This window comes from Petromyzon marinus, chromosome 4 (assembly GCF_048934315.1).
Source record: "Petromyzon marinus isolate PM22_M1 ecotype Great Lakes invasive population chromosome 4, UKy_Petmar_22M1.pri1.0, whole genome shotgun sequence".
Lineage (NCBI taxonomy): Eukaryota > Metazoa > Chordata > Hyperoartia > Petromyzontiformes > Petromyzontidae > Petromyzon > Petromyzon marinus.
In genome coordinates, this window is record NC_133670.1 from 23,346,997 (window position 1) to 23,364,667 (window position 17,671).

General features: G+C 43.2%; 1 protein-coding gene across 6 annotated transcripts in view; it reads left to right on the forward strand.

Annotated features, from left to right (window-relative positions):
- The first annotated feature begins 9,023 nt into the window (after positions 1-9,023).
- The window catches only part of AK9 (adenylate kinase 9), a 35,089-nt gene continuing 26,441 nt past the window's right edge, over positions 9,024-17,671 (forward strand). For 2 of the 6 annotated variants that reach the window (XM_076060163.1, XM_076060171.1), the window contains exons 1-5: positions 9,042-11,351; positions 14,081-14,144; positions 14,914-14,966; positions 16,370-16,466; positions 17,128-17,240. In XM_076060163.1, the coding sequence (XP_075916278.1) occupies positions 11,262-11,351; positions 14,081-14,144; positions 14,914-14,966; positions 16,370-16,466; positions 17,128-17,240 (417 nt within the window). In that variant the 5' untranslated portion in view covers positions 9,042-11,261. Of the gene's footprint in view, positions 11,352-14,080; positions 14,145-14,913; positions 14,967-16,369; positions 16,467-17,127; positions 17,241-17,671 lie in introns of those variants that run through there. The other 4 variants (XM_032945077.2, XM_032945101.2, XM_032945093.2 and 1 more) reach the window with 4 other exon arrangements.

Here is a 17,671-nt window from a genome sequence, read left to right on the forward strand (position 1 = left end):
CCTGCCCGCCCAATGTCTTCTTGCCTGCGTTCAATTTGCAAACAACGCAAAAGCCTCCGGCCGAAGAAAGCTCCCCTTTGCCCCTGACCGCCTCCTCCTGGCCAAGCCCTGTGGCAACGGCCATCGTCGTCACCGTCTGGTGGTGGACGGACGAGCCCGGCCATCCTGCGTCGCGATTCACGACCGCGGCCAAACAATCCGCCCAGCGAATATTTGCAGCGGTCCTGTGGCTCCCCTAGGTCGACCCGGCCTTGAAGGGGGGTGCGGTGCTGGCCGGACGCCGCTCACCCCAACAGTCCGTGCAGGAGGCATCTACGATGAGCGGGGATCGGCTACGTACGGTGCGGAAGAAGTCCAACACACTGTACATACACACACACATTAGAACGGATTTGTTAAGACGGTTGCTGGACACGGGGCCAACGTCTCAGGCAGCCACGTTCATTCGCTAACTTGAGGAATTCGTCGGACGAGTCGGCGCGTGGCTCATTCTATAGTGAGCTGGCGTAACAATTCAGTTTTTTATTCCTTTGTACAGCCTGGCAGCACGCACAGTCGCAACGACAGCCATCGTAATCGTGAACAATTCATGCATTGGGATGAATAATGCATCGCGAACATGAATGAGTAATGAACAATAGCATAGATGTCGATGAATTATCAATAAAAAAATTCCATATGCAATCTATGAAACCAACTAATTTATCCTCACGACCGTCCATCCCTTCCTGCGTGCCGTGACACAGAGGGGAGATGTGACCAAGACGACGAAGGGTCTTATTCAAGCCACCAAAGACAAAGATCCCTCGTATAGTCTCATCAGAATGTTGGGGAAAGTGCTGTTGGCGAGCACCTATGAATGCCGGCATAGTGCAGGAGGGGATGGGTGGTCAGCACCACCACTCGCGACCGTCTTTGTCTACCCAGTGGCGATGTTTTACACATCCCCACTGGGTAGTCATTTAAGGCTGAGTTGACCTAGGGGAGGCCCCACGATCGTTTCAGATAATTATCACTGGTGTTGTGCCGCGAGCGGGAATCGAACTCGGGTTTTGCCAGGTTCGTACCGCTCCATCATCACCACCACCACTTTTCCCACCCCTCCCTCCTCCCCTCTTCCCCATCTATCTCCATCCTCCCCTCGCGTCCACGCCCCATGCACTCGACCACCTTAAGCCACGTCGAGCAGCCGCGCGAGTTCAAACGCCCCGGTGGGTCACACCTGCTACTTTACCCTGGGCGACCGATGAGTGATGCAACGGGCGATCCTTGAAAGGGGACTCAAAACGCGAGGGTGTCACTGATGACCACCTGGGTTTAGCCCTTCTGAAGTGACCTCCGAAATTATACAAAATCGTATGTTTTTCCAGCTGAACACTAAGAAATATATAGGGTTAGTCCTCTCCCTCGCTGGGGGAGCAGGGAGAGAGGATGGGGTCTACGCGGAATTGGAGTGGTGTGGGAGCCAGAGCCCTTGAGTTACTGAAGAAGTCTGCGAAGATGAATGCGGATCTTCACCCGCCATCATCATCATCATAATCGGCAGCAGCAGCAGCAACATCATCAGCATGCCCACGGCGGTGGACAGGGACGATATCGCCATTCATCGTGAGCAGAAAACCGCACAGGTCGCGCTTGCAAAAAACGCGGCGCTGCTTCTTGCGTCTCAATGGGTTTTACTTCATCTCCAGGTTCGATAAAGGATGTTACCCCTCCGAGTAGCACGGTTGGCTGCGTGCGGTGCGAAAGAAGGTCAACATACATCCCTCAACAACAAGCAGCGATTTCTAAATCTGATTAATGCTTGCCTTCGTTAGTACGATCGCCCCTCGTCTTGGTTATCATCCATACCTTGACGTGTACAGTCTATGCACGGCACGTTTGTCAGTCCACCGCTGAATGAGGGCATCCACATGTGAGGTTTATTTGACCATACTTCACCACGCTTAGTCAGTGCGCGTAGGTGACGATACTTTTTTTTTCTTCTGCACTGTCCTCGTCAGCCCTAAACGCATTTATCCAAGCTCTAACTTGCTTAGCTTCCGTGGTCTGATGGCATCGGGGGCATTCTGGGTGATATTGTTTAATTGTGTTTAGTTCCAAAATCTCCAGTTTAATTTCATTTTTCATTTATTTAGTATAGCCCTGTGAGCCATTCGGCTCTTGAATCGGGTGCAACCGCAACAAACAAAAAAACAAAAACACGAACAAGAAAACATCTTAAAGTGACTATGTGACTGTGCAAACAGAAAATCCAGGAAAAAACAGCAAAATATTCCTGAATAAGCACCAAACACCAACGCTGTGTGCAAAAATCCCAGTGGGATGCAAGTCAAACAACAACAACCACAGTCTAACTCCGTACTACAACAAACAAACATGGCCAAACCAAAAAAGTTTTCGACATCACCAAAATAAATCCATAAAAGCAATGTAACAGTGATCATAGGAACTGTGACCGAATTTTCACAATAAACGACATAAACAACATGTAACACCAAACCCAAGAACCATAGCTAGCTGCATGAGTCACTCCACAACAACAGGAGCATCAGTCGCAGTATCAAATTTTTCAATGCACCTTTAAGATCAGCAAACTAAATCAAAATACAGATAATACTTTGCAGCGGTCATCCGGAGCGAAACGTTTTATTTTATTTTAGGTCACTGAATACCAGTGGCAGCTAGGGGTGTACAACTCCTCTGGAGCAGTTTTGAGTGAAGATCTCATAGGTAGTGATTCAAGTTGCAGTTTATTGGCAATAGCATTCCAGACCCTGGGGGCATCAATAGCAAAGGCCCTTCCTCCAGTTTTTGTACGGCAATAGGGAATGTGAAGCTGGTAAATGAGCGAAGACCTGAGGTCAAATTTGTTCTTTGAAACATAGAGGAGATCCAGCAGGTAGTCTGCGGATTTTTTGTAAATACATCGTGAATAAATAACATCTGGTGCACAAGCCGTCGAACATTAAGATATGTTAAGTATGACCCAATATAGAGATCACAGTGGTGAGTCCTATATGGGCAGTTCAATGCAAATCTTAAGGCCGAGTGATAGATGGAATCAAGCTTCTTCAGTACAGTACTTGGGGCTGATTTATACACGATGTCACAGTAATCAAGTAGAGGCAGTATGGTAGCTTTTATAAATTCCAAACGGAACATAGAGGTAAGCAGTGCTTGTGTCGATACAGAAAACCAATTTTTATTGTTGTCTTTTTACCAATATAATCAATGTGATCTTCAAAATTCAGTTTTGAATCCAGATGACCCCAAGATACTTATAGATCTTGACTTGCTCCAAACTCAGTGCGTTACCAGCCAGTGCCGGATTATCTTAGTAACAAAAGTAGCTATATATGCTACGGGCCGCGCTAAATGATTTCAAGCTATCAATTCCGTTTCAGTGATTCTACACTTGTTCTATTACTGTAGTACTATACTGCCTTCAACTTTCATGAACAACCGGGTCTTTTTAATGTTAGCGATTTGTCGTATTATCTGGCTGCATAGCAAATGAAAAAATACAATGACTTTGCTTTGCAAGTAAAAAATGTGTGTTTAATATTTTTGCGTGTTTTTTTTTTAATCAGGCCCCCTCAATAACATATGCTACAGGCCTCGCACTAGCTTAATCCTGCACTAGTACCAGCCACGCGTGATTGCCTGCGGGGCGACACTGTGAACAGCTGAGAACAGTCCCACAAATCTTACACCGTCCTGTGCCTTCACCAACCCGCACTGACCAACGCGTGGTGAAATATGGTCAAAGAACCCCCCACGACACGCAGGCTGGTGGCGAGGCCCCGCTCATCAAGAAGTGAATTAAGATTACAAAAAATGGCAGTGTATTTTTCACACGATGCATGTTTCTATTTTTTTCCCTCTCTGCACGATCCTACTCGGAATATTCGGTCACTTTTCGGCTTTTTTTGTTGTTTCGCATGTGAGAGGAAATGGCGTGCCAAGAGAAACACCAAGCTTGCGAGTAAAACACTCCAGAATCCGCACAGATGCGCGCCACAGCCTACTTGCTCTACTGGATCCCACTGGTCGCATTGTCGGCCCGCAGTCGGGTATCTGAAACACATGATCTCTCAACGTTATTCTCCAGCGCCCAGTCTCCAAATTGCTGAAATTGCAGGCATGCTCAGTCCACCATGCCAATGGTACATTCTTGTGGACCACGTGACTCATTGTTCCACACTCCCCTTCGTTCGTCCCTCCAGAGCGGCTGTCATACCTTGGCTACCAGTCAGTCGCCATGGCTGTGTTTACACACACACAACCAGACACACACACAACACAGTTTTCAATTTTAACATTGGGTTTTTACACCGTGGCATGATTAACATTCTTATCAACGCCCCATGAACACTTTAAAAAAAATAGCGCCTATTATCATTTTACTTATTAATAAATCATTGGCTACCATAACCCAATACAAAAGTCATATCATGTTCGGAGTGTGGCTACCGGGGGCACACTTGGGGTGACATTCCACGACTCGGGCACTCAAACCACACACCGTATATATCACGCATGGCTTATAAGCCGCAAATAGTTACACTTTTTACAGAAAACCGACACGGCGAAAAATAGACGCGTGTCTGGCACTGCTTTACGCGGTCGACCTGACGCAGGGATTTTTTTTTCAGACGGCGTAATAATAATGGGCAACCTGGTGGGAAGGCACTGAGGCAGTGCCTTTTTTTCCGAAGCAACGCTCTCGACGCCACTGAATTGTACCGCAAACACGTGGCGGCCTTGACATCGTTGGGCGCGCGGCCTCTTGTGCAGTGTTCAGTGCACGTTTCGTGACATCGTGAAGACGCGACGCACAGACTGCACACACCAAAGACAAGAATACCCCCCACACCCCCCCGTATAGCATTTAACAGACTTTTGGGGCGACCAACCTGTATGAAAGATCGGCACAGCACGCGAAGCTGTGAGTGGTCAGCACCACGCCAGGCCGCATTTGTCTCCCGAGTGGCGATGTAAACACATTTGTAACTGAGTCGACCTAGGGGAGGCCCGGGACCGGTTCATATAATCGTCACTGGTGTTGGCCGTGAGTGGGAATTGAGCCCGGGTCGCCAGGTTCATAGCGCAGCGCGCTAACCGCTGCACTATCGCTCCCCACAAACACACGTACGCACGCACACACCCGATGTTGGGCAGTGTGTAACTTGCTTAGGGGCCGTCCATAAATGACGTCACGCACCTAGGGGAGGGGTCAGACATTTGTGACGATGTGTGACGAGGGGGGGGGGTTTGAGAAATGTGACGTCACATCAAAATGCGCAACTTTAAATAAATATAGACAACACGTTCTACTTAATTAAATATACTTTTTAATAAATGTTTTCTCCTACTACATCAGAGTGCAGCGCCACATTAAATACGCACTACAATGACAATAGTTTAAAGCGATTTGAAACATGTTTTATTTGGGGGGGAAGGGCAGAGCTTTGTGACGTCATATTTGAGGGGGGGGGGTCTGAGTTTTTGTGACGCCGTGTGACGAAGGGGGGGGGGGTCAAAAATCGTCCGAAACGACGATGCGTCAAGCGTTCATTGGGATCGTAAATACATTTCCTCTGTAATGTGCCCCCATTATTTTTTCCGGGAAATCTACTAACGGATCTTGCTATAGCGTTACATGTCTGCATAAAACTCCCATGCCAACAACGTATACACAGGGTTGACCGGGCAAAGACAAATCTGTTGTTGCACTGCGCTTATGTTCCCTCGACGTATGTGCTCCCTGCCTCCACCCAATCCCCGATGACCAGCGTGGTGAGGTATGGCCAAATGAATACCCCGCACGACCACGCAGTAGCGTGGGGGAAGAAGGCTCTCATCCAGCCATGGGGATTGACAGAGGCTGTGCACACGTGCTCCGATTCGCTCCCACGTTGCGCTCATTCATAGGAAGTGGTCAACCATCCCTAGGTGAATGAGTCGCTATTGTTACGTAAGTGTTCCCGACATGCACGCGAGCACGTACATGTCGTTCTTGTTCGTGGCTATTATACGACTGTGAATACAGTACATCTTGCTTCGCCAATCTTGAAGAGTTACACAAATTCCACTCCATTCACACTACCCTTTAAAACTGCTCATTAAAAAAAACCGATTCATTATTAAGATCAAGATTTTGACAACAAAGCCCTCTTCGGAGTAAGTAATAGAGCGTAGGGATGCTTACTACACTTACCTCTTTAAGATTCGTTACTTCATGTACGGTACGTACGTCTTGACCTATGACCAATAGATACTCCCTGCCTTCAGTAATCCGCAGTGACCAGCGTGGTGAAGTATGGTCAAGTAGCTGCCACGGTCCGCCACGCCACGGTTACAGCCAACATCCAGCAGAGCATTGACACCACAGGCTCAATGTGCGATTTAATGGTTCCACAAACGGATGGGCGAGGAGCGTCAAATAATGGATTGGAAGTACCATCACGGCTTAAGTTTTCACTAGACATTTTCCCCAAGACGTTGGTATTAAGACTGGCTTGGAGTGTGGATTACTGGCGTAAGGCACTACCACTAGAGTACAAGGTACGCCTATCTATAATCCAGTAATCTTATATTAATATTCAACATCTTTAGTGAAACTGCGTTGGGGCAGTGGTGCAAAAGCACAAATAACACGAAAATCTGTGTGCTATGAAGAAGGGCCATTGCTCGAAACGTCGCCTGTTATATATATCTTTTTTTATGGCAGTGTCATTTATGAATGTGTTGAGTTTTGCTATATTATTGCACCGTATGTTCCTATAATCCTCTGAACAAGTTTATAAGGCGAGTTGGATGTGGCGTGCCAAAACAAGTCCGGGGGAACAGCGTTCCCCCGGACTCTGCTCCGGCCGATTTCCACCACTGCGTCACCACCCAGCGAAGGAAGCCAAGAAGATACTGGAGTGATGCTTCCCGTGGAAAATGTTGATGCGGTGATATTTGGAGAGGGGGAGGGGGCGGAACTGAATGTGGTACCTCCAATTGTGAGTGTACCCCCCACCCACAAACCCTCGTTACCTGCAAGCCCGTAGCGTGGGGTAATTAATTAAACGTGAACCCCCCCCCTCCTCCTCCGCCCGCGCCTGCCCACCCCCCCATAGCTTGATTAATTGCACGTTAACTCGGGGGAGCCGCAAGAGCGGGCCTGGCTGGCGGAGCTGGCCGCGAGCCCCCTGTATGCACGAGGAAGCTATTATAGGCGCTCCACAGTTCTTCATGCGCACTCATTACCGTGGGGTATGCGCGCTATGCGAGAAACACGTGTGTGTTTACACGCGTGCGTGTGTGTGTGTGCGAGCCTGAGTGAGTGTGTATATGTATGTAAGTAAGAGTATTGGTGTAGTTGGGAGAACGTGGTAACGTGGTGCGGTGGTTTGGTGGTTGGCGCGCACTGCGCTACGTCGAACCCGTTGAACCTGGGTTTTGGTTCCTGGCCACGGTCAACATCAGCGGCGAATGTTTGAACCGGTCCTGGGCCTCCTCCACTAGGTCGGCTCGGCCTTAAATGAGTAACTTGGGTTTGCGATGTGTAAACATCGACACTGGGGAGGCAAAAGCGGCCGGGCGTGGTGTTGCCCACCCCACTCCCCTTGTGCGCCGTGCTGGCCTTCATAGGTCCTTCCCAACAGTATGTTAAAGGCTATACGGGGCACATTTGTCTTTGTGCTCATGTGGGGAGACGTCGCGTAGTGGTTAGAGCAACGCGCTACATCGAACCCGCCCGCCTGAGTTGAATTCCCAGCGGCCAAAATATGAAGCGGCCCTGGGCCCCCTTCCTACTCTAGGTCGACGATATAAGCGTAAATGGGCAAGTAGGCGCGACACCAGGAAGACAAAGGCGGTCCGATCGTGTTTCCGCTCACACCGCACTCTCATACATACTCGCCCCATCACCCTATGCGTGCTACACGGGAGAATCGTTGTTCTGTCTGACTGCGGGACTGTATTCTGAAGACAGAAACCTGAGTTGGATTTCTGGCCATGGGGCTAGAATGAGTGGCGAACCGATCGGAGACGCTCTCCATCACCAGCCCGCACTGACCACGGTGTTGTCCAGCGGTTGATTGACACCGGTGTATGCAAATGACAATGGTGTTAATGAAGGCGGTGTTGATTCTGATAGTGATGATGACGCCAATAACAGTACCAATAGCTTGTGGTGATAACGATGATTGGGGGCTGATTCGTGAAAGTGATTTACAGTATAATCGTAAATCTCGAAACACTACTCATTTCTAAATCTGTTGTAGTCATTTTTGTATTACTTTAGCATAAATACATGTTAATTTTGATTCATATGTTGTTTTTTTCTGACTTTATGTGATCGAAAAGACACAAATTCGCCCGTTTTCTCATTGAAAATAGGTACAATTTAATATATCACTGTTCTGGTCACAAAAGCAAAGTTTGTGGGAAATAATAGCCATTTTATATACTTTTTAGGCATGAACAATTACGAAATAACACTTACTACCCAGGAACATAGTGTTATGATGTAGATGGTAATGATGATTAATATTACTCATTGGTTTTTTCGGTAAAGTCACATATGTGACTTAATATAATTTTGTTGTATTTCTACATACGTGACTTTACCGAAAAAACCAATGAGTAATTTTATGCAGTCACGAAAGCTTTAACACTTTATTATGATTAATATTATTCAGTTGATGGTAATAATAATGATTATGTTGATGATGGCATAGCTGAAGATGGTAATAATATTTACGATGATGGTAACGATGGTGTTGATGGTAATGATGATGCTGATGGTAATAATGATGTAGATGACAATGATTATTCATATTATTCAGTTGATGGTAATAATAATGATTATGATGGGCAATGATGAAGATGACATCGACGATGATGATAGTGCTGACGGCTCAAGTCCACGCGAGGGCGCGCGCACGTGCTCGGCGCCAATGGCGACGGGCCGCCACCACGTGACGCAATCCCAGCCAATCCCAGCCGAGTCCGCAACGTCTCGACGCCCCCCCCCCCTAGTTACGCCGTTGCCACGGGCAACGCGCGGCGACCTTAGCAACGACGCCGCCCAGAACCGACCGAGAGGTAAAACTCGCAACTTCAAAAAGAGACTTTTAAAACCAACAAAAAAACCCAAATAATACGCATTTTTATTTTAGAAACAAATTCGAGCAACGGCTCATCGTAATTGTGTTATAAACGATTTTTTTTGTTTGTTTAATTATTTGCTGGCGGAGGTCTCGAACGCGGTGCGGATGATGATGATGATGTGATCTCGACATCTCCCTATTCGCTGTGGGTGTCGTAACAAGTAATGGTTCTTATTGCTGCTGCTGCTGCTGTTTGTTGTGATTGTTAAGGCTCATCCGTTTATGCATTCGTCGTTGTTGTTGTTGTTGCGCCTTGTGTTACGTGTGAGGCTCTTTAATTAGCGAGTAGCTGGTTAACCAGAATCTCTCCATTGATTGGGGCCGAATGTCCAGAGCACTTTCATTTGTGTGACATTTTTTTGGGGCAGTATCAAACTATTAAAACAAATAGAAATAGGTTTTACCCTGCCTGGCAATAAAACAGGAGGCGTTAAGATGTTCAAACGCATTAACCACACAAACAATTCCCTGCACAATGTATCTATTTGGTGTTTAAACATCTTAACACCTCCTGATTTATTTCCAGATAGGCTAAAAACCTATGCTTGTTTTTTTCATAGTTAATTTAAACAAAAACATATTTACCCCCTTAACGTTTACGAAACAAATAGGACCCCTCTATGCCAGTGGCTGGCGTGGTGAAGTATGGTCAATACAGCATCCCCTCTTTCAGATAGAATCCTGCTTTAAATAACTTAAGGTACACACGACTGCAAACAACCAAAAGCAATCAGTAGACACGCTGGCTTATTAATTATACAGCTACTTGAGATGCAACCCAAATAAAACATTACGTCACGTGGTTCCCACACTATGTGTTCCGGTCTGTCTAATACTAAAATAACCAAAATAACAGTGAGAGCCGTTTTTTAGAATTCAGTCAAATAAACTATTTCAAGGGCCGCAATGCATGTAATGGGTGCTTGATAAATAACGTCACGGAAGCTTAGTTGATGAAAAAAAATTGAAAAAAGTATGTCGCAGTGATGTCCACAGAGATGTGTTTGAAATGTTTCGTCCTCTTTTTTACTTCTTGACAAATTGGGACAATATTTTGTTTCACAATTTCACGATCAACCCAAAGCGGTCTTTTTGCCAACCACGCAGCTAAAACGTGGGATTAGCATTACAAACAGAGCAACTTTTGATTTAAAGCTTTCGTGACTGCAGGGATTCATATTCTTGGTTCTATCGGTAAAGTCACGTAGAAGGGAAACAATAAAATAATACAAATATAAAACAATAAAATTCTCACGACGTTTCGGCTGCGACACAAGCAATCATCATCAGGTGTGAAAACCACAGCAAGAAAAAAGAAAAACAAATTCTTGCTGTGGTTATATGTTTCCTCTACCTGATGATGATTGCTTGTGTTGCAGTCGAAACGTCGTGAGAATTTTACGTGACTTTACCGAAATAACCAAGAATATGAAACAGAGCAACGTTTGCAATTAATTGAACACGAGAGTAGTCGAGTGAATACGAAACACAGAGGTTGTTGGTTGGTTTAAGTTGAGTGTGACCATGTGCAGATGTGCGGGCCTTCTTGGGGAGCGGTGGCACAGTGGTTAGTGCACTCTGCTACATAACCCGACGATCCGAGTTCAATTCCCGCTCACGGCCAATAACAGTGGCGAATATATTAATCCTGTTCTGGGTCTTCCCGAGGTCGACTCAGCCTTAAATGAGTACCTCGTGCGGTTGTGTAGACATCAGCACTGGGAAGACAAAGACCGCCGGGCGTGGTGTTGGCCACCCATGCCGGCCTTTCATAGGTGATCAGAATCAGAATCTTTATTTAGACTGGAGGAATCCGACGAGCTATGAAGCTCTTTTTCACACATGCCCAATCGGGGCAGGTCAGCACTTGCTGACAGCACTTGTCCCAACGGTCTGTTAATGGCTATATACGGGGGAATTTTGTCTTTGTGTGGACCTTCAAGTGGAAAGCCCAGCTCCCTCCCCCCCTCCCCATGACCATCTGTCTGGTATGTTTGAGGAGTCATAATCTTGAACAGGTGCTGCAGTGTGGTGGGGTGACGGACGAGAGGTGGCAGAGGGCCTGTTGAGTGCCCCACGGCAGGAGTTACCGCCATGGGCCTTCTTGGTCCCTTCGATGAGGATGAAGCAGAGATGCAGATGCTGCTATCAAAGCCACTTTGCCTGCTTGTCCTTGGAAAGCCGGTACCGATGGCCCTCGTCTCTATGTTTAGTCTTAATAGTGGCACGGATCTGACGTGCAAGCACCGTCACTATTAAGTTTCACGTTGTAATATCTGCCATGTGATTAGTTAAAGACACTACCCAAACAAAAAAATTGCTCATATTGGCACCTTCGTACCTAGGCTGTGTCCTAGGATGTCTCACGAGTTTGAATTTTTTTGCATGAAAATTAACTCAGGTGCTCCATCAGTTCAATGTGACTTCATACATTTCAAAATAGCAGTCAGAGGAGTGGCGTCAATAATATGCTACGATCGAGTGCCTGTGATTTAAAAATATTTTTGTTGATAGTCTGTGACAAATAGTCAAAGTACATATGTAATTTCGATTTAAAGCTTTCGTGACTGCAAGGATTCATCTTCTTTGGTTCTTTCGGTAAAGTCACGTAGAATGAGAATAAAAAAATAAATTGATCAAATAAAATAACACAATAATATTCTCTACGTGACTTTACCGAAAGAACCAAAGAAGATACATATGTAATATTGAACGTAATAAAGGTTTTTGGGTTATATCACGTAAGTATAAATGTGTCGTAACCCTTCACTACCCGGCACAGCCAATTAGTAAGGGATTTGTCACGCAAATAAAACGTCAATTAGTTACTACTTCAACCCACCGGTGTGTTGGAGAGTAAATCCACAACATTTACAATTTGAGTACACGATGTTTCGCTGGTAATTACATCCAGCATCATCGGGTGAGTTGCCAGAATAGTATTGCAGTTACTCTACGTGTTGTATGGATTGCATAAGAATCACGTGGCTGTGCATGAATGGATAGAATTTGTGGACAAGACAGTTTGAAGGTTAAAGTGACTGCAATTATACAACATATGGCATTCAATTTCATTATAATCCTGCTGGTTCAAATGTTACACGTATAATGTGACCAAAATGTAATGGGATGGCAGCAACAAAAAGATAATGCGTAATTATAGGGAGACCATAGGGAGAATGGAGCTATAGTTTATAGTTTAGCTTGTACAGTGTCCATACCTGTCAACCCATACGATTTACCCGTATTCTTCTACAGGGAAATTGAGTTTACAGGTCCATATGGCGTCCAGCCGTTTCAATACGGGAAAAACATTTTCTCTTTGTTTGTGTTTCTCCCTTGTGATGGGACTTTATGGATGAGCGTTGAGAGTTATAATGGCACGGGCTGACCAATAAAGTCTGAATTGGTCTGTAAAAATGTAGGCACTGATAAGGGGTTGAAAGATGTTAGTGTCAAAATTATTTGTGTTGTGTTACAATAATGAAGCAACAGCGCCATCGCGCGTTCTGTTATGTGCAACATTTTATACCTCTTATTTTGTCCCGCTTGTACTTTCAGAGATTTGACGAAAGTTGCATTGAAAATGATGTACAGCGGCGCTCGTCATGTTAGAGGACGGTTCTGCAGAAGCGGATACCACAAAACGATTTCTGAGATCACTTCAAATGACTTAGAGTCCACACGTTCCCTCCCGTCATGCAGATAAGCCGACATTTAGCCAATTTAGGTGCAGAACCAAATGTAATGTTTTTTTTTTTCTCAGTCAGTTCCCGGCCTGAGACCATCAGCTCACTACACATGAGTTCCCAGTTTAATTACGAGTGCTTGCTGAAATTTTAACCCAAGATTTTGGCTGTGCCAGCTGGACACGCTGACCTCTGAGCCACTCAGCTGACATTAAGTGATTTTAACAATACCGTACTTGCTCTTAACATTACGAATACATGAACTTGAAGTAGCTCAAGGATTCATTCTATGAATTGGGATCAATATCTGTGATATATTTACATTACATTATTTTTGTTGTTGTATCGACGACATAAATACCATTACTTAAACATTATGTTATGGAAGTGTTATTTTGTTCCATTCAGTGCTAAAGAAAGTCCTCCAGTGCTTGCACCAAGTTCCAGTATTATGGAAAAACAGTAACGATTGGGTTGAATCTTTCTTTAAAGAAAAATATAGGTGCAGGCATATTAAGGATGATTTAACTAAAATCACGTGTGTGCACCCAACCAATAGAAGAGCAAACCACTTAAATGTCAGCAGTTATACAATGCTCCCAGAGGCCAGTAGAGGGAACAAGCTTTCTTCTATATAAAAGAAGCTGAATGACAGTCATTTAAAATGTAGCAGTTATCATCACGTGGCTGTCATGTGAGTGGGTATTCTTATTTTGATAAACTTTAGGACCATTTCTTTGGGAAAACTTTTCACGTGATTTTCAGCAGTGTTACGGACAAAGTTAACTGTAATTTGAATAGAAATGGCTTCATTTATATCTGCCATTACACGAATGGCGTGAAAGAAGTTCAACATGCATACAGACAAATGTAGTTCACTATTGTTCTTCCTTAGGAATTGTTATTTTACTTGATGAATGAGTTACAACTATTAATCTTGTATACACCATTTACTAGCATTTGTTTCTCCCACAATCTTAGCGTTGTGTTTATACCCAGTTTTCCTGACAAAAGATTCACTGTATATCAACAGGCTCACATCTGGTTCTATTTATAGTGCATGACAAAATAGTTTTTTTTTAGTCCTGTGCAATGTGCGCTTGGCATGTCTTGTTAGATTGTGTATGTGTTTGCAAAGTGCACTGAGCATGGCACAAGCGCCGTGGTGACATCACCGCCACCTAGTGATGAACGGCGGTTGTTGTGTTTGCATGCTTTTCATAGGGAGTGGGGAAGGCCACCCTGGCTAGGAGACTGACCAAGGTGTGGAGATGTGTCCTGGTTGAAGGTATTGATGTGTTTTTTATTGTATCTGACCTTGACGTAATAAGTTCAAATTTAAAATGACCATGGTTAAACAGACCTTGTGTACTTGCTGTCCCATGCAGTTATTTATTAATATTGTATTACAGTATACAAAGTTTAAATTATTTTATGACACCAGACAGTAGCATGAAAGTACGTAACTATTGCATGTAAAACATTTTAAAATGAATGTAGCCATTAATTGTGTGTGAAAATTGGCGATGGCGCTTTATTGCCGTTCGCACCGCTGTATTTTTAAATAATGAATATGGTGCCACCTCGTCGCCATAATTGTATGTCAAATCTTACATTTCCATGAAAATCTCATCTCTGATTCTGTTACACAATCAGCTTCACCCTGAGATCAGAGTATACCAGATTTAAGGATTTGGAATCATAGTAATTCTACATGCAGCCTACTGTATACGTTACTTATAAGTGCAAATATTTATAAATCACACTTGTGGCAATTGATATATTTTGCGATGATGTATTGTGCAACTGTACAGTGATAAAATACATTTTCTGTGCTCATGAATAATATATTTGAAAGTACTTTGCTAATGTGCATGATGTAGTTAATGCATTTTTTTAACGCAATAAAGTTGGTATATTCAACATGTTATGTTGCAGATAACATATGATTGTAACACGGATTTGTATTCACAAGTAAAGGTGAAGTTATTGATTGAGGGAAGGTCAACCTTTCCTTAGCTCTGGCAATTCTGACTCGAGTATCTCTCTTTTCTTAGGTGTGGCTGTAATTCAGCAACATATTGATGCACAAACGGAGACTGGAATCATGGTATTGTTGACGTTACATTTTGCTGTATAAATTGTTAATAGTAAAAATAAATCACTTTCATTTACAGAGCCCAGTAGATATATTAGTGGTGAGTGTACCTATCTCTGAATATATAGTTTTCCCATCCTCATCTGTCATTTCTCTTGGTAATATTCAGAGTGGCCCTCATCATTTATATGACTTCATAAGATCACAGAACATTTTTCCTTTGTGAATGTCATTTTATTTTGTGATCAAATATGTCTTTTTATAATTATCCAATGTTTATTATTTACCAGATGGTAGCTTCGTAATTTAATTGAGCTGAACTGGGAAATTGATCCTGTCGGGCCAAATTTATTTTATAGAGTGCTTTTATTATTTATAATTGTTGATGATCATATAAAGGTGAATTGAGTCAATAAGAAAAAGAAATAAAATATTACTTATGATGCATGAGGTGGCAAGTTGGCACAGTGATAAAACCTGTTGTGTCACAGCAAGAAGGATTTTGGTTCGACTCCCGATTTCGGCGGTTTTATGTGTGGAGCTTCTATGTGCTTGTCCTGTTCTGCATGGATTTCCTCTGGGTTCTCCGGTTCTTTCCATCGCAAAAATAAACATACAATGTAACTGATATTGCCAATACATCTCAATGCTGAGAAGTTATCTGCAAATTGCTCAGTTGCGATTATACACATCAGTAAGATCACCACCTACTGAAAAACTTTGCAGGACCTTCATGAAAAATAGTATTCAAACTCAGTGAGGCTTTCCTATATGAAAAAAATGAAACACTAAATAACAATTATACATTAAATTGCATATTTTAGAATAATTTTCAATGTGTTAAAAAATATATTCGAAATGTATGCGAACATGCCTTAAGAATAATGGAGAGAAGTGGACAATAGAAATACGTGTTTACATGAAAATGTCATAATATTATTAATGGTTCATTGTTATTTGTAAGGGATGTAGTCAAATATATAAGGTATATTTTCCCAGATAAGTGATGACATTATTGCAAACAGACTTTAATGGAATAATCTCTGGAGGGCAATTCAATAATAACAATGCTTGCTTGTAAATAACATTTATGCAAATGAATCATGCTGTTTCACAAAGAGCTGTTAAATAGAACAAACAAGCTTTCGTGGTTAACAAGATGCATACAGATTAATGGAACTGCCCTATGTTCAATAAAACAAATGGGGCATACTCGTAAACAAGCTGTATGCATCTCAATGGAGACACACTACATACAATACATTCAATAAATTCAATAGCCATTCTGCTTAGCAAGTTATATACAGCTCTGTGGAGCTAGTCGCAATGCACGTGCCCAGTAGCTCATTCAGAGCACCATGCTTGACTCGATACCCGATGGGCGGTTGTTGTGGGGCATTTGTCGGTGGTTAAAGCTGCAGGAACGGCTGGTGAAGGGGGAGGTCATCTCGGAGGAGACGGTCACCCGCCTGCTGCTGGAGAAGTTGGCCTCTCCACAGGTGGCTCACTATGGTGAGGCCCTCCCTCAATTCGCCCTTCTTTATCTGCCTTCTTTCTAAAATGTCATCACTCGCTCACACTTCATCTCTCCACTCCTTTGAGTGAAGTGTCAAGCATCAAATTATTACAATTTCATTTAATTCTAAGTAACGTGTCTCTGCTGGTTGCAGGGGTCAGTTTCCAGATTTCCAACAGTGTGTTAATGGAGTTATTTGAAACACAGGCATTTAGTTAAACCTATTCTCATTTAGATAGAACTTGGTGTTTCCAATCAATAGCACGCACTACACCACCTGAATATCTGACCTGGACTTAGTGTGTACCCTTGATCTCACTTAATACCCTGTAGATGAAATTGTAACCAATTTTATATTGCATTAATTAAGATTTGGTAAATTACGTGATAATGGTATTACAATATTTTTATAATAATATCAGGCTCAATTTTATAATAACATCAGACAATATGTTTTGTTCCATGTAACTGTTTAATGGCATAATGTGGCTATACGATATAGTGCCTACTTAAAATTTGCGGCACATGTAGACTTAATTACACACCACAATTTACTTATGTTGTAATTATTCATTTTTGTCTAGACTGTGTTGTAATTCTGTCGCTGTCAAAATTATTGTCATCATTGTGGTCTGAAAAACGTGTTTTTGTCTGCAGGATATGTGCTTTGTGGTTTTCCATCTCTTAGCGAAGAAAACCTCACAATTCCTCAGCAAATAGAGCTGATCAAAAGTTGGAGCTTGAAGCCTGATGTTATTATAAATATTAAGGTAAAATACACTTGTGGTCTTTGATCGAGAGTGAAAGGACGGTTGATTTTTGCCAAGAAATATCCTCAGAAGCACTAACCTACTTTAACATAATTGTGTTAATGCTCTTGAAAAAGTATTTTGGCAGATGAACACTCGGTTTAAATATGTAGTTTTTGTTTTCATTTCATGGCCACGATTGCAAAAACTAACAAAACTTTGTATATATACTTTATTAGTACCACATGTTAACTATGGCAAGGGATGCAAAGTGATCCCATTTTTTTAAAGGGCTGCAGCAATACTCTTTGGTTCTATTCGGTAAAGTCACGTAGGTAAAAAAAACAAATTAAAAAATAAAAGAAACAATTAAAACACGACGTTTCGGAGGCAACGCAAGCTTCCGTCTTCAGGTGGGACCAGTGATTTTGACTGTGACTGGTCCCACCTGA